Source organism: Halichoerus grypus, chromosome 4 (assembly GCF_964656455.1).
Source record: "Halichoerus grypus chromosome 4, mHalGry1.hap1.1, whole genome shotgun sequence".
Taxonomy (NCBI): Eukaryota; Metazoa; Chordata; class Mammalia; order Carnivora; family Phocidae; genus Halichoerus; species Halichoerus grypus.
In genome coordinates this window covers 186321868-186345245 of record NC_135715.1, presented here as the reverse complement: position 1 = coordinate 186345245, position 23378 = coordinate 186321868, and the positions used below count along the sequence as shown (strand labels likewise).

Genomic DNA, 23378 nt, shown 5'->3' with positions numbered 1-23378 from the left:
CTTCCAAAATGTTTTCCAAAGTGGCTTTGTTGTGTGGTGCACACACATTTAAGATCACTATGTCTTCTTGGTGGAATGATCCTTTTAACATTATGTCCCTCTTTCTCTCTAGTAATTTTCTTTGCCCTGAAGTCTATTTTATCTGATAATAATATCATCACTGTTGCTTATTTTTTATTTTTTAAAGATTTTATTTATTTATTTGACAGAGAGAAACACAGCGAGAGAGGGAACACAAGCAGGGGGAGCTGGAGGAGAAACAGGCTTTCCGCAGAGCAGGGAGCCCGATGCGGGGCTTGATCCCAGGACCCTGGAATCATGACCTGAGCCGAAGGCAGACGCTTAACAACTGAGCCACCCAGGCGCCCCTGTTGCTTTTTTTAAAATTATATTTATGGGGGCGCCTGGGTGGCTCAGTTGGTTAAGCGACTGCCTTCGGCTCAGGTCATGATCCTGGAGTCCCTGGATCGAGTCCCGCATCGGGCTCACTGCTTGGCAGGGAGTCTGCTTCGTCCTCTGACCCTATCCCCTCTCATGTGCTCTCTCTCTCATTCTCTCTCTCAAATAAATAAATAAAATCTTTAAAAAAAAAAAATAAAAAAAAAAAAAAAAAAAAAAAAAAAAAATAAAATTATATTTGTGTAGCCTATCGTTTTCCATCCTCTTGCTTTAAACCCACCTGTGTCACCATATTCAAAATGAGTTTGTTTTAAAATCTAATTACTGGATCATGCTTTTTATCTATCCCCCAATCTCTGCCTTTAAATTGGTGTATTTAGGCAATTTACATTAAGGGCAATTATTAATATATTAGTTAGGGGTTAAGCTGCCATTTTTACACTTTGTTTTCTGTTTGTTTCCTTTCTTTCTCATTACAATGTTTCTTGTAGGTTGAATGAACATTTATTTTTTTGATTCTATCTTGACTGTTTATAAAGTTACCACTTTGTGTAGTTTTCTTAGTGGTTGCTCTAGGTACCACCCTATACGTAATTTATACAGTCTACTATCAACTCTTTACTACTTCAAGTGAGGTATAGAAACCTCAATTCCACTTAGGTTCCTTTACCCTCTCTACATTCTCAGTATTTTTCCACATACACTGATCACCACATTGTTATAACTTTGGTTTCAACCACCAAATATGATTTAAGAAACTCACAAGTATAGTTCATGATACTTGCTCCCAGTTGTACCCATTCTCATATTCTTCTTTCCATTCTGAAATTCCATGCCATCTTATGTTATCATTTCTTTTCTGTTTAGAGAACTTTCTTTAGTCATGCTTTCAGGGTATGTTGGCTAGAAGCAAATTCTCTTAGCTTTCCTTTGTCTGAGAATGTTATTTCCTCTTCATTTCCAAAGGATATGTTTGCTGGAAACAGAATTAATGGTTGACATTACTTTTCTTTCAGTACTTGAAAAATCTGCCACTTTCTCCTGGCCTCCATGGTTTCAAGTGAGAAACGATTATCATTTGAGTTGGTGTTTTCCTAAAAGTAACGCATCATTTCACTCTGCTTCAAAGATTTCTTTCTTTGCATTCAGTTTTTAGGAGTTTAAATGTGTCTTGGCATCGGTTCCTTTGGGTTTGTGCTGTTTGGGGTTGTGATACTGTGATTTTATATATAAAATAATTTACATATAGAAATTTATAAGTAATTTATAATTTATAATAAGAAATACGTATTTGGCCTTCATCCCTGTTTCTGATATAATGCTCCTAAAACTCTTGGAATTTCCTAAATGATTAAGAGCAATACGGTGTTTTTTGATATTCATGACAAATCCCTTTCAATCACACCTGAGTCTATGCTAATGAGATAACTTTTAGAAAGCATTTAAGTATGGGGGCTGGTTGTCAGAGGAATCAACCACGGGATCAAAGGGCTGGAACTTTCAGCCCCACTCCCCAACCTCAGAGAAGAGGAGAGAGAAGCTAGAGACTGGGTTCATTCACCAATGGCCAATGATTTAATCAATCATGACTATGTATGAAGCCTCCATAAAAACCCAAAAAGATAGGGTTAGAGAGTTTCCAGGTTGGTGTACTTGTGGAGGTCCTGGGAAGGTGGCACGTCCGGAGAGAGCCTGGAAGCTCCATGCCACATTTCCACATACCTTGCCCCATGTATCTCTTTCATCTAGATGTGCCTGAGTTCTACTCTTTTACAAGAAACCATAATCTAGTAAATAAGCTGTTTTCCTGAGTTCTGTGAACTACACTTTTCAAATTAATCAAACCTGAGGAGGGCGGACTAGGAATACTCAATTTATAGCCTGTTGGCTAGAGCACAAGTAACGACCTGGACTTGTGACTGGCATCTGAAGTTGGAGGGGACAGTCTTGTGGGACTGAGACCTTAACCTATGGGATCTGACACTACCTCTAGGTTGATAGTGTCAGAACTGAGTTCCACTGTAGGACACCCAGCTGATGTTCAGAACTGCTTAGGGTGTTGAAAACCCACACATCTGGTATCAGAAGTGAAGTAGTTCTTTACAGGAGTCTGCTCAGCTTACTGAAGGGCTGATCCTGAGCCAAATTTAGGAAGTTATCAGCCATTACTTCTTTGAATACATTTCCAGTCCCATTCGCTCTCTCTTCTCTTTCTGGAACTCCAATGATACAAATGTTGGCTCTTTTGTTATTATCGCATAAATCCTTCTTGCTCAAACTAGGTAAATTCTATTGATCTGTCTTCAAGTTCACTAATTCTAATTCTATCCTACAATCTCTAATCTACTATTGAGCTCTGGATAGTTTTTGTTTTATTTTGTTTTTGGTGATAGTATTTTTTTTTAATTTAATTTTATATTATTGTGTTATGTTAGTCACCATACATCATTAGTTTTTTGATGTAGTGATCCATGATTCATTGTTTTCGTATAATTTCTTACTTTGATATTTTCCATGTGGTTTTTTTTTTAATTTCTTTGTTGAGATTTTCTATTTTTTTCATTTGTTTCAAGAGAATTCATTTTTATTTATTTTCTTTTTTTTTTTTCATTTTTATTTATTTTCACAAAGGTTGCTTTAAAATCCTTATCAGATAATTACAACATCTGATTCATTTTGGTATTGATATCAGGTATATTTTTTCTCCTTCAAATTGTGGTTTTCCTGGTTCTTGGATGACGAGTACATTTCAGCTGTACTGTAGACATTTTGGGTACTATATTAGGAGACTCTGGATCCTATATAGTTTTTTGTGGGTTTTTGTTTTTGTTTTGTAAGCAGTATCCTACTGAGGTGTAGCTCAAGGGCCAGATGAACGTGCATGTTCAGCTTCCTACTGAATCCCACTGCTACCAACCCAGCAAAAATGATACACAGACTCACAACGCCTCCCTTCAGGCCTCCCTTCAGCCTTGTTGACATCTTCCTGGTGAAAAGGGGGCACCAATTCAGCCTGTCTCACTGATTCCAAGTGTGGGTGTAAACTAAGCTTCAGGCTAAGCCCCACTGCCACCAGGAAAGGGAAAAGCTACAATCTGGTATGTCTTGTCATTATAGTTTGGGGGTAGAAGCTCAACTCCCTGTTGACACTAGGAGTGGGGAGTAGGTGAGTGCCAACAACCCCTGGCTCCCAACCCCCTTGGTTTATGGTGGCAGGAGGTACAGGTTCAGTTCCCACTTGTTTCCAGTGACACCATCAGGGCTGTGGTAACTGGCCCTGACCCGTCACATCTCTTTGCTGCCAGGTAGGAATGAAGGCTCCTCTTATCTCTGGGACTTGCTGGCACTACTCTCATGGGACAACTGGAACACTGCCTACTTTTGCTGGATGGGGGACAGAAGCTCAGCTCCACTCTCAGCTCTGCCAATACTACCCCAGGAGGGGAATCAGAACCAATCTGCTTCCACTGGATGAGGAACAGAGTCTGCTCCCCACTTGGCCCCACAGACACTATCCCCAAAGGGAAACTGGCACGTGCCTCCTTCCACTGAGAGGGGGAAGGAAGAACCACTCCTTACTTGGTTCCACTGACAATACCCTAGCAAGGGAATGAGAGCACCACCAGCACTTTCTGCTGGGCAGGGGATGGAAGACTAGCCCTGCTCAGATCTCACACCTCCCAAAGTGGAGTCAGAGTATCACCTGCACGTGGCAGACAAGATGGAAAAATCTCTTGGAGATCTTTTTTCCTGTGCCTTGTGGTCATTCCAGGGTGGTGCCTTCTACAGCACCCTGTCTGGGCTATATGGGTGGCAATGAGGAAAACCAGGGGAATCACTGGCATGTTCCTCAAGTCCTGAGACCCCTGTGCAGTCCGCCTTCTCTTTTCCACCTTTCTGAATCTTCCTTATGCTTGTTTGTTGTGTTATGTCCACGTTTTTAGTAAGAAGGAGGGCCCAGGAAGAATGGGCCCACTCTATCTTTGTCAGAAATAGAAGTTGTGCCTCATTTTATTAGAGCGATTTTAACATTTTATTCTTTAAGATGTTTTCCTACCCAATTTTCACATTACACAGCAACCTCTTTGAAGGCACTGGACTGTGTTTTGTCAATATTCACTTTCCCAGAAATCCCAAAAAGAAACAGGAATGAATCCCAGCACTTGCTTAGAAACACGTTATAGTCAACCAATATTCTGCAAACTCCTAACTCTGCAAACGTATTCTGCAAACCCCTAAACAAAACTTTAACTTTTTCCTTTTTCTCCCTCCTTTTATCCTATACGCATGTATTTACATATACAATTTATTAAATACCAAGTACTGAGTTAGATTTGAGAAATAGAAAGACAAGACCTAACCCTTGTTCTTGAGGGCTTTGCCATCTGTCAGGAGAGAGTCATGCACAGGGAGGTTAGAGGACAGCATGGCAAGTGCTACGAAATAGGTGTGAACAAACAGCGAAGGGAAAGGAGAGTGGGCATGACTCATTCTTCCGAAGTGAGATGGCAAAGGCAGTTAGGATGGGCCTTGGAAAATAGATGAAGGGCAGGGCATGGGCAAGACGCAGAGCTATGAGAGAATAAAATGGTCTGGGGAAAGATGAAGGGCTGAATCAGGACAGGATACCACGTAGAAGCTAAGAAACTTATTTCCCTCTTTTTCTATTGTCAATAAAGTTGGTAATTTCATTTTTTCACTTGCACTGATATGAGTATCAAGCTACCCAGCATTTCCTAGTCTTAAGAATGATTTGCCCAGGGGCACCTGGGTGGCTCAGTTAGGTAAGCAACTGCCTTTGGCTCAGGTCATGATCCCAGGGTCCTGGGATTGAGCCCGCATCAGGCTCCCTGCTCAGCTGGGAGTCTGCTTCTCCCTCTCCCGCTGCCTCTCTCCCTGCGTGTTCTCTCTCTCTCTCTCTGACAAATAAATAAATAAATAAAACCTTTAAAAAAAAAAAAAAAAGAATGATTTGCCCATACCATTATTTACTTCTCATGGATCTCATTTTCAAATCCTGTCTTCCTTGCCCACTCTCTGTTATCTTCAATGGGAGGTTGTTTCTTTCCCAAAACTTTCTGCTGGAAGTTGTCTTCTTTTATTTCCAGCCCAGGCATTAAAAAGTTAAGGGATGTGAGAGATCAGCAGGACTGACTAAGAGTATAGACCTCTGAAAAGCCACTACTCCATATAAGCATTAGGACCCATTAATGTTTATTATTGTCTATGAGTTTCCTGTAATTTCATAAACAGTGAATTGGGATTTACATGAAGGGAATAATATTGCCAGTCGTTTCAAATGACAATGACAGCTTCCTTTTTTAAGGCAGAACAATTTAACCTTGCTCCATTCCAGGTAAGGAAAGAAGGGATTCCCTTGGCAATGAAGAGGTGAGATTCAAAGCACAATCCTTGGATTTTCTGTGTGGCCCACAGGGAGGCACGGTCAATATATCTGTCAGATGAATGTGGCAGACAGTCACCAATGGAATACCATCTCTTTCAAATGCAAGGACAAGATGACTCTGAATAACTCTAAGAGAACATCTCAAACAGAGTCACACTCCATCAGAACTAGTACGTTTTGAAATATTTAGTTGAACAATTTCAACGTGTAGTCTAAGGAGCACTAGGTCCATGAGATGATCCAAGAGAAAAAGTTCTAAGAAATATTAACCCACTGTTTTCTAAAAATATTTGGCCATAGAACCCTTTTATTCCATGACACTCTGTTAAAATCTCAAAGGATGCATGACCTACCAACACCTTTTGGAAAATCCTAACCTGATCAAATAATCCATTTTACAAAGGATGAAAGTGCTCTCTCTCTCTCTCTGTCTCCCCAAATTTGATTTGCCCAAGGCCACCCCACTAGTTCCCAGGAAAGCTAGGACTAACTTCTAGTACTCCTTCTATGCTGCCACACTCCCTTACCAGAGGAACCTTTTCTAAATGGCAATTTAATCATACTGGACTTCCTGATAAACAGCAAGATCATTAGTCATTTAATGTTAGTTATGTTTGAAAGCTTGCCCATGAAAGGGTTGACCTGAAAGAGGTTAGTATTATATGTCTCTCCTCTCAAGCAGCTATTTCAAGGTTGGTTTTACCTGGAGTAAAAGTAAATTTCTGTCTGTTTGGAACAGTTCCATCTTGAAGATATTTCAATATTTCTTGCCACAGCACCCTTTCTGTGCTCGGTATTTTTAGCTCACTGTTTTCTATTTTGGCAGCCGAGAAGCTGCAGTTTGTAATTTTACCTCCAGCTTCATATTTCTTCTTAAAAGTGAATACAATGTCCTGTTTATAATAATAAAATCACTAGTTGGCAGAACGACATTAAATGGAAAAAAAAAAAAAGAGAGAAAGCAATTGGAAAATTTAGAGCAAGCAATTTTAGGTGCCAAGTTTCACATTTGTAATGGTCCAGTGGAGGTCACTGGGCATCCTTTTTATTGAGGGGAGAGTGAAGAAATAGACACCCACAAGTTCTCCTGTGAAGAACTACAGACACCACCTCCACTTCAAGGAAGCTCGTATTTTACTAAAAAGTGATGTGATCCAAACTTCCACCATATTACTAACTATAGGAAAAATATAAAAATCGGTTCAGTGTGGTATTTTCCCCCTCCAATATTTAGGTTTTCATTTTCCACTTTAATTGAGCTTTTAAGCTTTGGTTTCCTATTCCAGTTTAGCAACAAAGGAAACAAAATAATAAGAATGAAATCAGAAATAATTGGAGCCAGTCTCAGAAACAACCTTGGGGTTTTTTGGGCTTCTGGTGCAACCCCCTTTAAGCAGTTTCCTTGGATACATTCTCTTCCTGATCTCCAAAGGCTTGAAGTATTGGTGTTGTTTGCTCTTTGCTTTTCTTTAACCTCAGATGCCCTGCTAAAGAGAGCTGCAGGTCTAGGCCATGCAAACAGGGATTCTCCAGAGACTGGAGGTGAAGGTCCAGAAAAATGGTGCTCGCGATCAGAAGGGCCAGATCACCCCTAGGAGCTCACACCAGCCTTCCTTCTTGAAAATTGCTAACCAACCATTTTTCTTTTCAAAATAAACACTATTTCTCTCAACTTCAGTTTGCAAAATATTACCCCAATTCCACTGGACTAAAAAACTGGAATTTTACTGACATAATTGGATTATGAGGTTTAAAGATTGATGGAACTTTTCTGTTCCAAATATAATTGTTCAAATACCAAACCTAAACGGGTATGTAGAAGTCCTTACGTAGCTAGAGCCAGAGTAATGCTGCAGGCTCCCTGGCAGGGTGGCTGAGCAGCAGGGGTCAAGAAGCTATCAAAACCATAGGAGTTGTGAGCCCTGGTATAGAAAGATCTGGGAGTCTTAGGGGAATGTGTCATCTTTTCTGCAGCCACAGCCTATCACTAAATGAAGACTGCTTTAGTCACTCCAGTTCCCTCTATGCTTGCTCATTTTTCAGATCTCGGTTCAAGCACCAATGCCCTTGGCAGTTGGTTCACACTGATATTATAGTACTTGCCATACTTTGCTGTAATTTGCCGGAGTGTAAATCTGTCTCCCTGAGAAAGAGTAAAGTCCTATAGAACAAGAACTGAGCCTTTCTTGTCTCTGTATTTCCAGTAACTAACTTAGAACTTGGCATATATTACATATACACATATAAAAATAATATATATAAGTAGACATACATAGGAAAGACAGGAAAAGGAAAAAGACATAGCTTTCACTTAGGAGTTTACAGAATATGTATTAATTTACTCATAGCACATGTTTTTTATTTTTTTTATTTTTATTTTTATTTATTTATTTATTTTAAAGATTATTTATTTATTTATTTATTTGACAGAGAGAGACACAGCGAGAGAGGGAACACAAGCAGGGAGTGGGAGAGGGAGAAGCAGGCTTCCCGCCAAGCAGGGAGCCCGATGCGGGGCTCGATCCCAGGACCCTGAGATCATGACCTGAGCTGAAGGCAGACACTTAACGACTGAGCCATCCAGGCGCCCCTATAGCACATGTTTTTTAGTGGGTGCTGGGACTCATTCCAAATTCTTGTGACATTCCTCAGAAAATTAGTATTGATAAAAACCTCTTTGAAGGCACTGCACCTCTGAGCAGGAGAAATCATAGTGCTGCAAAGGCTTGTACCAAGTAACTCTCCCCTCCGGCACAATCCCATCCAATTACTGAATCCCCACGGTCCCTGGATGGTATTCAATTAATATCTGTTGGCTGAAAAACTGAGTGAATCTATTGTAAGACCAAAGAGAAGGAAAAGGCAATCAGATCAAAAGACTTCAGCATGCCACAGACTTATCTTTATGATTATCTTTTATTGTAAAAATTAAGAAGCTAACTGATTACATACATAAATACATGAAGAATTAATCCTGGTGCCCTCCTAAGGTATGTGGGTCAGGAGATAAGTGTCCAAATGAAAGAGTCGGTGTTCCAGAACACATTGGCATTCTCAGTACTTCCTGTGCTTTCAGCCAACTGTGATCTATGGGTATCTGCTCATGCCCTGTACATGGATTCATGGAAATTACCTAGTTTCAGCTACACTAATCCTTACAAAATAGGCAAGTGGCTAAAAAAGATTATTACAAAGATCCACAGACTGAAGATAATACTAAACTAATAGTACTAATTCTACTAATACCAGGAAAATGGCAAAGTTGACATTTCTTCTTCCCCTAATATAAATTCATCACCAGCCACATGACATGTATGACTTCAAAACAATGACTGTCAATCAAATGCTACCTAGCATTTGATAATAAAAAAATAAAAACACGTAATCTGTTCCTTCAAGGTAAAGGTGACATTTTAACAATAAGAAAAAAAAGTCACTGACTTTTGAACACAATAAAACAAGAAACTCAGGCTTTGAAGACAAAACTTTTAAAAAGGACGTTTGAAGTGTTATAAATTTGGAGACCTAAAATGACCTAAGTATAAAATTGCACCTACTGCAAAACTAATCATATCTATACACTTAAACATTCTGGGAGTACTTTCTAACTCGTGTTTAAAGATGCCAACTGAAGACTAACCAAAGACTACGAACCCATTTTTTAAAAATCTAAAAATGTAGCACCTTTCAATTAGTTCACAAGAACTGACTGACATCATGAAAGATGAAAATTTATTAGCTGGATTGTATTTTCGAATATAAGCAGTGACTAGGACTAAAAAAATGAGTATTATGATTTAGTAAGTTCAATTCACTTCTTCTTAGGTATCTTTTTCGGTTATGATAACCATTAAATCTAAAACTAAGTATCAAAATACACAGAACTTATAATCAGACCTTTGTGTTTCTATATCACAGGTTGTGAAAGCAAAAATTAAAAAAAAAAAAGAATTTCAATCACACTGCTCTCACCAAAAGTAAAATTATGAATAAGAACAGTTTTCTATACCTTTCTAAAGGAAAATATCTTCAATATTTATTTTATTCTCATTTTCCACTTTTATGTATATTTATAACGTCCATAATAAATCAGCAAAGTAGTAAATATGTTTGTGATTGTAAAATAAAGACATATATGTTATTGGGAATGCATGTTCAAAAAAGTTTAGAGATGACTACTTTAGGTATCAGGACGCAGTTGAAAGATTTTAAGCTAAAGGAGTAAAAGCAATCAGATTTGAATTTTAGAGACATAATCCTAGAGATAATAGGCAAGGAGAAAGTGTTGGGAGGTTAAGGTGACTTAAAAGAAATCTCTGATACTACGCTCATAGCAGTCCACTGCAGCTCACCCTATAAGCTCCCTGTATCTGTGGATCCCTGCACAGGACACACAGGCATATTTTAACAGAGGTCTTCTGCAGAGCAAGGCCTCCTGTTCTGTGGCCTAACTCAGAGGCAACTGGGGCCAAAGAAAAAGGCAACATGGATCCACCAGAGGGGAACTGAGAACACGCTGGGCTGGCTGACTGTTGAAGTGCCTTAATATTTATCTGTAGGCTAGGAATCAGGCTAGAAAAAATTGAGCACCTCTCTTTTCTGATAGTCCCATTTATAATTTTTAAAAGACATAAAAGTTATTTTAAAAAATAATTTGAAAAATAGAGCAATTTATAAAATGAAGTAAACTACTGCCTCCCTATCTCCTACTACCCTACCAAGCCCACACATGATAATCACCGTCGACAGTGTGATGTATTTCCTTCCAGACCTTTTTCTATGCATATATATTTTTATATGTACATATATATGTATACATGGGTATATACATTTGGATACTATTTTTATATTCTTTGGCTTTATTAAAAATAGGCTCATATTCACACTGTTTTGAAACTTGTTTCTTTTACTTGGCAACATATGATAGCCGTCCCTTTAGGACAGTCCACGTGGATCTAGTTCCTGGTTGGCAGCTGCAGGGAATACAACCTATGACATGGGTTATTTAACCATCCCTTTGCTGGGGTGCCTGGGCTGAGTGTCGGATGTTTGGTGGAGGCTCAGGTCATGATCTCAGGGTCATGGGACTGAGTCCTGCATTGGGCTCTGCACTTGGCAGGGAGTCTGCTTGAGACTCTCCCTTTTCCCCTTCCACACCTGTGCGCTCTCCCCCACCAAATAAATAAATCTTAAAAAAAAAAAATAACCATTCCAGGGACGCCTGAGTGGCTCAATTGGTTAAACGCCTGCCTTCGGCTCAGGTCGTGATCCCAGGGTCCTGGGATCGAGTCCCGCATCGGGCTCCTTGCTCAGGGAGGAGCCTGCTTCTCCTTCAGCCTGCCACTCCCCCTGCTTGTGCTCACTCTCTCTGACAAATAAATAAATAAAATCTTTTAAAAAATGTAGAATGAAATCTAGGTTTGTGTTATTAAAAAAAAAATAACCATTCCTTTGTTGAGGGACGTTAGCAGTGTCACTTTTACAACAGAGAAGCAATGAACATTCTTGTACATCTATCCTTGTACATTTTGAGTAGGATGGATTCCTGGAAGTCAAGTTTTGGGGTGAAAGGGTAGGTACATTTCAAATGTTGATAATTACTGTGGAATGGCTACACTGACTTAAACTTCAAACAATGAAGTTCAGCCATTCATTCTTACTAGATTTTTTTTTTTAATAGATTCCTAGGTTTAGGGAAAGACCTTAGAAAACGAGCCCTTCAATTTGTATATGAGAAAATGACAGTTCAGAGAGAGTAAGGTTTGGGTCCAAGATCCCAAACCCCTGATGAGATCACTGACCAGTAGGAGTTCCATGAGTGGTGGTTACTGCTGAAAGCCAGGACGGTAACTTGAGTTAAGTGACTTCAAATATAAACATGTGTTCCATCAGAGCTACTAACAAGTAGGAAAGGGGACTGTCATCTCCTTTTCCTTGCCTACCCTTGGCAAGAAAAGGAAAAAAGGCAGTAAATTCCTAAAAGATACAAGAGCAATAGGGAGCAGAGAAGGAGGATTCTCAAACTTAGGTGGAGTAACGGGCAATGAGAGCGAAGGTATCGTAAGTTCAGCTGCATGAAGTGAGCGAGTGTGGTGGAAAAGATTCTGACATGGGATGACCTTAGCAGAAAACCTTCCACAGCCTCAGTGGGTTGTATGAAAACTTTCTTGGTTCTAAATATCTCCATGTGGCATCCAAAATGAATGCCAGTACTGAAACCAAATTCTGAAGAGAAATATCAGAAAAGAACTAACATCCCACAATGAAGAAACATCTTCAAAGAAGATGTTGTTATAAAAATACCACAAAAGTACTTTCCAACAAATTCCAGACCTAAAAGTAAAGCTTTAAAATGAAGCTCCAAGCACAGAAGCTTTGAATCCTTTGCTCTGTGCCTGAAGAGGCCCATTTAAAGGAAGGTACTTCTGACCAGATAACATTGTCGCTATTCGATCAGACCCACAGGGCATAACAATGAGAAAAAAAGATGGCAACTGTATCCTTTGAAATTAGAATGGTCTAGAACAGACATGAGCACGCTTTTTCTAGAGAGCCCTTTGCAGGCCATATGGTCTCTGTTGCAATTATTCAACCCTAATGTTGTAGTGCAAAAAGACAGCCATAAACAAAATATAACCAAATAAGCATGGTTGTGTTCCAATACAACTTAATGGATACTGAAATTTGAATTTCATATAAGTTTCATGAAAGATTATTTTTGTTTTGATTTTTTTTTCAATCAGTTAAAAATACAAAAACCATGTTTAGCTCATAGGCTATACATAAATAGGCAGTGGGCTAGATTTAGCTTGTGGGCCATAATTTGCCAACCTCTAGTACAGAGCACTTAATTCTCAACTGAACTGAATTTGAATGTTGGTAGAAAGATGGAAATATCTGAGCCCCGTCCCTAAGAAAGTAAAGTTAGAAGATAGAAAGGTAGAAACATGTTGTTCTTAAAGAGTTTCAGATATTTACCTTAAATCTCTTCTCTTGCTGAATTCCTCTGGTGGGATTGTCCAGGGCAGACCTTGAGGGAGACAGTCTAGAACTTCCGAAGAGAAATCAGAGAAATCCACACCATACTCTGTTAGTATTCCTTCTGTTTCAGGCTCAATTTCACCAGCCTGCCCAAGACTCTTAGCCAGCTGCCTGTGAACAGGACAGAGAGGAACAAGCATGTTAGTGAATAAATGGATCATAGGCATCCGTTTCCTCTCTAAAAGTGAGGGTAGTAGGAAAATCTTCAAAACCTCCTGCCCTTTCCCCAGCAAGAACACCATCACCAATGAATGGGGGGCCAAGTAGAAGAAACAAGGATACTCTTGCCCTGTTAAATCCCTAACTACAGTATAATTTTAACTTTCTTCAGGAATTCTGATGTGGGGAGTTGGGCCAGATGGCCTTTCTTGGGCTTCTTGCAATTGTTTTTCATGAAAAAGTCAAATTGATATTGTTAAAAGCTTTTGTCAATTCCTTCTCTTGCAAACACCTTTAGAGACAATTCTGATTAGCCCAGTTTGCTGTTAAATCATTAGTTTCACAGCGCCTATACCTTGAGTCATGCTTACTAGATTAGATCTGATACTTACATTTTTTCACAATTCTAATTATTACCTTAATATTTTATCTGAACACACTACTAATATATTTTCACTGTAAGAAGTTAGAAAATAGGGGCGCCTGGGTGGCTCAGTCCTTAAGCGTCTGCCTTCGGCTCAGGTCATGACCCCAGGGTCCTGGGATTGAGCCCCGCATCGGGCTCTCTGCTCAGCGGGAAGCCTGCTTCTCCCTCCCCCACTCCCCCTGCCTGTGTTCCCTCTCTCGTTGTGTCTCTCTGTCAAATAAATAGAATCTTTAAAAAAAAAAAAAAAAAAAAGTTAGAAAATACAGAAATGCATCAAGAAGAAAATTAAAATTATCTGCTATCTGGTCACTCAGTAAACTACCATTCACTTTTTGGGGTGTTGGTCCATTAAAAGTAAGATTGCATTTAATGGAATAGTTCTGATGCTATGAGTAGGGTTCCACCTTTTGGAAGGCAAATATTACTCTTCATCTATGGGTCATCTATAAATATACCAAAATTGATAGCGCTCAATTCTCATTTAGTACTGGCATGCCACATTCAGGCCGTAAGTCTAAGTTATGTGTTGAATACGGAGAGTCAATAGGAAATATGATACTCTTCCTGCAAGGGGTTTAGCTCTGGCATTAGGGCTTTCTCTGTTACCATTCAATTTCTTTGAAGAAGATTGTTTCCTACGTAAGGGTAGATGCCTGGCGGCCAGAGTTCTTAGGTACACAACGGTAGAGGGATACTGGGGATGTGGTTGCCTCATATGCAGAATTTTAACAAATTCCCATCTTTAACAAAGTTCCATGCTACTGGAACAAGGCAGTGATGGCAACAGGGCTGGCCCCAGCTCTCACATGCCAGCCAAGAGAAACCAGCCAATAGCTGACACATACATCTGCCTACCTGCGTAAGTTCCATAGCCTGTGGGTTGCCTGTGGGCTCCACACATACAGCATGGGCTCAGACCAGTGTCATTTCCCCTGAAAGCATATCAAAAGCCAAAAGCAGCAAAAATATGAGGGGAAAAAATACAGAAAGCTATCAGGAAGATCTGTAAATATTTGGAAATTCAACAACCAGTGGGCTAAATGAGACAAAGAGAATCAGAAAATATTTCGAACTGAATAAAACACAATATATCAATATTTATGAGAAGCAGCTAAAGCATTGCTTTGAGGGAAATTCTGCTTTAAATAAATGTAATGCTCATATTAGAAAAGAAGAAATGTCTCAAATGAGTGATCTAAAGCTTCTATCTTAAAAAATTGAAAAAAGAAAAGCAAATTAGATCCCGGGTAAGCAGAAGGAAGAAAAAAATAAATAAGAATCAAGGGACGTGTATCATATGATCTCACTGATATGAGGAATTTTTAATCTCAGGAAACAAACAGGGTTGCTGGAGTGCTGGGGGGTGGGAGGGATAGGGTGGCTGGGTGATAGACATTGGGGAGGGTATGTGCTATGGTGAGCGCTGTGAATTGTGTAAGACTGATGAATCACAGACCTGTACCTCTGAAACAAATAATACATTATATGTTAAAAAAAAAAAAAAAAGATAGTAGGAATAGAAAAATGAAGGGGGGGAAATCGGAGGGGGAGACAAACCATGAGAGGCTATGGACTCTGAGAAACAAACTGAGGGTTCGAGAGGGGAGGCGGGTGGAAGGATGGGTTAGCCTGGTGATGGGTATTAAAGAGGGCACGTATTGAATGGAGCACTGGGTGTTATATGCAAACAATGAATCATGGAACACTACATCAAAAAAATAAATAAATAAATAAATAAATAGGAAAAAAAAAAGAATCAAGGGACAGAAAATGAACAATAAAGAAAACCAATAAAATCAAAAGCTGATTCTTTGAAAAGAGAATAAAATAGAGAAGTTTCTAGTGAGGCTAATCAAGAAAAATAAGGAAAGACCCAAATTACCAATATCAGGAATGAGAGAGGAAACATCATTATAGATCCTACAAGCATTAAAAGGATAATAAGGGAATTATAAATGACTTTAATTCAACATCTTGGATGAAATGGATAAATTCCCTGAAAGACACAAACTGCCTAAGATTATTCAAGCCAAACCCAATACCTAAATATTCCTGTATCTGTTTAAAACACTGAATTCATAGTTTAAAAACCTTCCCACAAAGAAAACTCCAGGCCCAGACAGTTTCACTGGTAGATGCTACCAAGTATTTAAGAAAAGAATTAATACCAATTACATACAAACTCTTTTCAGAATATAGAAGATGGAACACTTTCCAACTAATCTTATGAAGCCAGCATTACCTTGATACCAAAATCAGACAAAGGATTCATGAGATCAATATTCCTCATGGACACATTCTTAAAATTCTTATGAAATATTAACACATAGAATTCACCCTTGAATAATATGGGGTTGAACTGTGTGGGTCCACTTATATGCAGATTTTTAAAAATACAGTACAGTAATATAAATGTATTTCCCTTCCTTATGATTTTCTTAATAACATTTTCTTTTCTCTAGCTTACTTTGTTGTAGGAATAGAGTATATAATACACATAACATACAAAAGGTCAACTGTATATAAAAAGGATAATACATCATGACCAAGTGAAGATTTAAAGATCTGTCCAACATTCAAAAACCAATCAATATAATTCATTGTATTAGCGAACGATGAGAAAAACATTCAATCATTTCGACAGATGCAGAAAACCATTGGACAAATTCAACATCCATTCATGATCAAAACTCTCAACAAATGAGTAATGAACAGGGAACCCTCAGCTTGATTAGTGGCACCCAGGAAAACCCTACAGCTAATACCAAAACTTAATGGTGAAACACCAAGTGCTTTTCTCCAGACCAGGAGGAAGACAAGGGTGTTAACTCTCACCAATTCTATTAAACATGGGATTGGTGAACGCCATAAAGCAACTAAAAAACTAACTAAGAGTTAGTTTCTTTTTTTTTTATAGGAGAAATTTATTTGAAGAAATATTATAACATAAAAACTACATAAAGTCTTAATTTCCACTCATACGGTGGTAGATTTGATATAACACATAATAAAAAACTTTTAAAATCCAGAATGCACAAAGTCATTAGTTGATAAGCAAACCTCACAGAGCAGCTTTATGTCAGCCAAGGCCACAAACACCGCGAATGACACATCTGAACTGACAGATTGACGTGTTAAAAATATAACAGCAGTGCATGTTGGGGATCCCTGGTGCCAGAAACAAGGGCGACGGGAGGGCAAAACGAGTCTTTAGTAGTTTCCTCCTCTTTGATTTTAACTGAGGCACTCTCTCGAGCTTTGGCTAACATACAGCGCTTGATCTCCAAGCCAATGGCTTTGGCCAGGGGCGGCGGCACAGCATTCCCCACCTGTCGGTGCTTATCTAGGATGTTGCCAAACAGCCGGTAGGGGCCCGGGAAGCCCTGGGAGCGGGCGCACTCCCGCACACTCACAACGGGTGCTGCTCAGGGAGCAGGACGTGGCCCTGCTTGCCCACGGGCTCAGGGCCGGTGACGGTGGTGCTGAAGAAGCCATCCCACTCCAGCTGTCTGTAGAGGCCGGCCCAGTGGTTGTGCCGGTTTCCGGTGTGGGGCAAGCACCAGGGGATGAGCGTGTTGAAGTGTCTAGCTGCAGAGTCACAGGCTTTGCCCGCTTCCACCCAGAAGCAGACCCCGCGGAGGGCCCCACTGGGCATATGAAAACAGAAGACTTCTACATTGCATGTCAGTGGGCCAAAGGACTACAACTTCCATTACAGAAGTGACTAGCCTCCTACATAATGCCAGGCGTTTACAGAACACTCCTCTCACTCTATGAAAACCAGCAGCCAGCACGCTGTACATGACTTAGACTCGCCTCAACTCATGACTCGGACCATGGAGAGAATGCTACACAAAGAGGCACTCAGGATTCATTCGTGGCAGCTAGAGTGGCTTCTAGTGATGGCAGTGGTGGCAGCAGGGTCCAGTGGCAATGCTGATCTGTAAGAGCAGTGTACAAGCCCTTGGCCTTGTGGCCAAACTAATCCTGATAAAAGATGAGGACTGGATTTCTTGTCCTTGCTTCTCCAGATCTGCCTTGGTTCTCGCCTACAACTTTTAAACATTCAAGACTCTTACTGTTTCTGGGAGCCCTTCAATATCCTTCTGATAAACTCCTTTTCTAACCAGAGTTAGTTTCTTTTATTTGCAATCAAGAAGCTATACACAGGGGGCTCCTGGCCGGCTCAGCTGGTAGGGGATGCAACTCTTGATTTCAGGGTTGTGAGTTTAAGCCCCATGTTGGGTGCAGAGCTTACTTTAAAAAAAAAAAAAAAAAAAGTCTAGACAGTTTAAAGACTCAAGTCTCATTAATTTTCAAAATGATCATTAATTTTTGAAATGACTACATTATTACCTGTGTTCACTAGGATGAAGTTTCCACTGAGGATTTAAGGAACCTGTTGTTACTGCCTCTGAAGTCTAAAGGACATTTTGGAAATAAATGGGACCTGAGTTACTTCCAACCCATCTATTATCCTCATAGCTTCCTGAGGTTCTGTTTCCTACATTCATCTCCTAATACTTATGTCTTTAACTGTCTGGGTTCTTGGTTGCAAGCACAAGAAACTAACTGGTTGGAAAAGGAATTTATTGAAAAGGTATCAAAGAGCTCACAGAAAGTGAGAGGCCTGGAGAATCCGAAAAAGGGATGGAAAAAAAAGAATTACATGCTCAGCCTCTAAATTCCTGATTCCAGGCTAAACTGAAAACTGAGGGACTTCCTATATGCATCAAACACGTATTTTGACTCTCTTGCAGCTGCCAGAATAAGCTCGGGGGGGAATAAAATTTAAAGGGCAATAAATCATCACATCATTGAATTCAGGGTCTCACTAAATCTCTTATGTGAAAAGTTGGGGTACTAATCATGAAAAATAAGACTCAGGGAACCAGACTCTCTTTCTCTACACACACACACACACACACACACACACACACACACACTATTATATAGGAGGATGCAGAAAGGTCTGAGGACCCTGGATGCCTAGTTCCAACTGACCTTTCACTGTCATGAATCATAAGTGGACTATATAGGGTTATATCCATTCTAAGGGGTGGTCTCTGAAAAGATAGTAGAGCAGAAACTTCCTCCCTGAAAGCAGAACTTCAAGCAATATATCCATGGTCTACTTCGGCTGAAGAAACATGGCCTGATGGGCAGTTGCTACAAGTTTAGCCAGATGGATAGGGACCTAAAAGAAGAAAGATTGGAGTACTGATGACAAGAACATCTGGGGAAGAGACATGTGCATGAAATGGGCCTACTGAAGTGAGCCCAGAGTATGACTATTTGTGTTCCGTGAGAATGCTCAGCAAAAGACTTCCACTGTGGAGGTAGGATGATCTGTCGGGAGAATGTCAACCAACCTCCCTCCCCAACCACTGCAGCGCTTGCTCACTGGGAATAAGAATAAAGTACAAGGTAGCAGGAAATTAGCTCCATGGCGTGAACTTCCTCTCACTAATAATGACCTGTGTACCACACCTGCAGGATGCCAGTTTGCCAGGAGTAGCAACCAGCTTTGAGCCTCTGATTCAGAACCATAGCAGGAGGACCCACCAATTACCTGATACCAGATTGAGTTTGCTGAGCTCTTCTATGATGCAGAGGGCAATTATTTCTCTCCATTAAAAGAAACATTAATTCTGGGTTTGGGTTTGTTACCTTCATTTGCTCCACCCTCCTTGCTTATAGAAACACAATCCATAGATTTAGCAAATTATCTTTTAAGCTATTATGTTATATTACTCAACACTGTAATTGAGGATTTCATCTTATAGAAGTAGCAAAACCCACTGAATTCACTGATTAGAATGGTGTAACTGTACTAATGAACTAAATTGGGAGGCAACACCTTATGAGGTTGAAGGGCTATCCTCTAGGATACAAAGTTGCTCTTAGTATCCTAAAGCCAAGCACATGGTCTGGGAACCAAGAATGCAAGGGAGGAGTTGGGCCTTTCAATATCGTATTTAAGACCCACTCACAATAATTACTCACCTCTACAACTGAGAGATTTTAATATCTCTGGAGATATAAGTCATGATTCTTCTGAATTGGAAGCTAAGACTCCAAGAATCCCAACTGATATAAATCAAGGCACAAAGTATACTACCCATTTCCTGAAAAAAACATATTTGCAATTCAAGCCAGCTGAGGGATGACTCAGAAGTAGAAGATTCAAGAATGGTAAGTAATAATATAGAGACATTAATCGTAGATTATGTTGAGACATAAAATTGCCAATATATGTGACCATTTTTTACCTGTAAAACACAATTTCATATGATTGTACCCTACAGTATTTAAAAATCACATAAAATACTTAATTATATATATAAATCAGACAGCATACATAGTTTCTGGGAGAAGTATAAACAATGATGTAGATCATATAGAGGTTTTAGAGAATGAAACCAGCATGAAAAGAAACATATTCTTCTATGTGGTGATAGCATGATACCAGTCTTTGTGAGGTAGACTTAAAACAGTGGCTACCCTATTCTTACCTGGTGACATTAGAGTGGCCAAAAATGATTCTCTTATGCCTGAAGTAGAAAAGGGCCTAAATATTTGAACAAAAGGCATTTTATAATATCCAACTTTTAAGATAGAATACTAAAATCTGGGAAGACCTCATTATTTAAACATGGGAAGGCGACATCCCAGGCATTCTATTAAACAAGAAAATACTGTATGTTAAAAGGAAGAAGGAAAAGAAATTACAGAAGGATAAAACATACTCTGTAAGTATGTGGCCACAGAAATTACTATCTTGACCAAAGATATTCATAAGAATATATCACCGCTATAAGGGAAGAACTCAAAGTAAAGATGCAGGTGCATAATAAAAAAATTAATTTCACAAAAGGAAATAAAAACTAGTGCTTCAGACCTAGGAAATAAGTAGAAAAAAATAAATCCACTACAAAAATGAAGGTCATACAGGAGGTAACTAATGAAAAACTGACTCTAAAAAAATAAGGTTCATCAAGATATAGCTTGACAGAAGTTGAGAAAAATTAAATTGAAAGGTACAAAGAATTTTTAAGAGATTATAGAGAAAACAGACAGATATGAAAGGCAGATGAAAGAGATCCAACATTAACATAACTGGTATTCCTGAAGGAAGGAACTAGATATGTGGAATAGAAAACATTTGGAAGATATTAAGACAACTTTCCTGAAATAAAAGAAATTTTACACATAGAAAGGGCATATATGCCATGTCTCAGGAAATCTAATACAGAAAAACATCACTGAAACAATAGTCTAGGGACATTACTGGATTTTGAAGATGAAGATTTCTAAGTGCAAGAACTCAAGGAATATAGTTTTCATAAACCTTTCTCTGAAAAACTACTAGATGAAGAACTATGGCCTACCGGAGATGGAGAAATTTCTCCAAAAAAGACGACTAGTGCTGAGTACTGATTCCACCTCTGTGGGGGAGGGAAGGCAAAAAGGAAGGATGACAAAAGTAAGCACTTGAAGATGGATCTAATATTAATTGTCTGAACAAGTCATACCAGCATTGGACCTTTACTGAAATTTAACGAAAAAATTTCTTTTATTTTATTGGTGCTTTTTGTTCTGGCAAAAATTTTCACTAGGCTATATTCTGAATCCAAAGAATCTTGATTTGTTTACTAAAATTACAATATGGCTCATAAAGACAAAATTATATTTTGGTTATGACTTCCAATGTCATCAATGACTCCAAGTTTCTATTAGTAGTAATTAACATTTATTTTACTAAGTTCCAGAGAACATTTCTCAAGTACCTTATTTAAATAAATTTATTATAGGTTTTCATTGGAGATATAATTGAGAGCAGCAGAGCCCGGACAGCCTGCAGGAGACAAAAATCTAACAGGTCAGCATGCTGAAAGAGCTCATGCATTTTGGGCTTTAGATGTCCCAGAAAGACTCTTATGCTATTTACTCGTAAATTCTGCCATTACCTTAAAAACCAGAATACCCTGGGATCTAAACAAAAGCACAACCTACTAGGGGACAGACTCATACACTGTCTGTTTGTCTTACACAAGGGTTTGCTTTCATTTTTTAATTTTGGTGTAAGTTTTACTTAAAATGAATACTGAAAGTAACTTCCTCTTTCGTACATTATAGTTCTAATATTATAGCTTTCTAAGTTTCTGTCTTCTCGCCATTGTCTTAAAAGATGGTAACAGCTGCTTTTGGACAACTATGATTCAATGTTGCATCAAAATGTCTGGCTGATTCTCTTAAAAACCACACTTCAGCCTACTCTGCATTAAAATATGTCCTTCAAAAATAACTTTGAAGCTCATAACCAAGACATCCTAAAGAGACATGACAACAACTAAATGTATAGGTATCCTGGAACAGAAAAAGGACATTCGATTTTTAAAAATAAAGGATTTCTGAATAAAAGTATGGACCTCAGTTAATAATGTTTAAAATTCATTAAACATTAAAGTTAATAACATTAAAGTTCATTAATTGTAACAAATGTACCATACTAATATGTTAATGATAGGGGAAACTAGGTCCAGGGGTATATAAGAAATCTCTGTACTATCTTAATAATTTTCCTATAAATCTAACACTGTTCTAAAAATAAAGTTTATTTTTAAAAAACTGAATCAAAGAAGTGAAAGAAGTAAGCTAGATTTCAATAGCAGGTAAATGATAAACTAAATTGTGGCATTTTTGTTCAATTGTTTATTATGCACTTTAGAAAAATAATTTTGAAAATGTAGCAACATAAAAATGACATAAAACAAAAAAATGAAATGTTCAAAGGTATAATTTAACTATGTAAAAACATTTATGAAAAGATTGAAGGGGAACAGCTAAAAAATGGTGTTAATTATTATGAGTGATTTTTTTCTCATTTTCTAAACTTCCTTTAATATTGTAATATTTTTTAATTTAAAAATATAGAAACATTTACTATAATCTAATAAAAACCTGTGATGCCCTGTACTGGTTGCCCACCCTACATTTATTCCCCCTCTTCATCCTTTCTAACAGAAGCCTAATCTTTTTCATATGGGGGACTCATTTCATTTTCAACTCCAGAGGCAGATCTTCATTATTCTAATAAAATCAGGGAATGGTTCCCCTGGACACTGTGATCAGTATCATGGCTGGTAGACAGGCTTTTCCCCTTCCTTGCTTGATGTGATCAAGAAGGCATGTAGTCTGACCATACTGGCAGCCGTCTTCACTACCATAGAGAATCTACTACTAGATCACTGAAGACAGCAAAGGGCCAACGTCCTCAAGTCACTGAGCCCTGTAGCCTGCACAACCTCTGGATTCCCACTTATGTAAAATAGTATGTTCCCTTACTATTTAAATCACTTTGGGTCAGGGTTTTCCATCACTTGGTGCTAAAAGCATCCTAACTAATATAAAGTACTTTAAAATATCTTCCATGAGAAGCAAACTTCTCTTTCCTGTCCTTCACTCTGCAATAAAAAATGTAACACTCTTATTATCAAAACTAAAATCTCGGGCACCTGGGTGGCTCAGTCGTTAAGCGTCTGCCTTCGGCTCAGGTCATGATCCCAGGGTCCTGGGATCGAGCCCCGCATCGGGCTCCCTGCTCCGCGGGAAGCCTGCTTCTCCCTCTCCCATTCCCCCTGCTTGTATTCCCTCTCTCGCTGTGTCTCTCTCTGTCAAATAAATAAAATAAAATCTTTAAAAAAAAAAAAAAAACTAAAATCTCAGGACTGCTCACATCATGTATCTTGTAGGTATTCACTACATATTGACAAGGTACTATTGGTTCTAGAGCATAAAAATATTATAAGTAGGTCCTTCCCTAAGCAATATATTTCTATCTTAAAGGTACTCCCTTTATGGCTTCCATATTGAAGTAGGCCCACAAAACATATACCACGTTCATTTCACCTTCATGGACTATAGTAGCAAGGCCAGGAAGCT

General features: G+C 38.8%; 1 protein-coding gene across 3 annotated transcripts in view; it reads right to left on the bottom strand.

Moving 5' to 3' along the window:
* Window positions 1–23378, bottom strand: part of DIS3L2 (DIS3 like 3'-5' exoribonuclease 2) — a 351578-nt gene that overhangs the window by 160559 nt on the left and 167641 nt on the right. For all 3 annotated transcript variants that reach the window (XM_078071456.1, XM_036069241.2, XM_078071457.1), the window contains one exon: window positions 12785–12958. In XM_078071456.1, the coding sequence (XP_077927582.1) occupies window positions 12785–12958 (174 nt within the window). The remainder of the gene's footprint in view (window positions 1–12784; window positions 12959–23378) is intronic.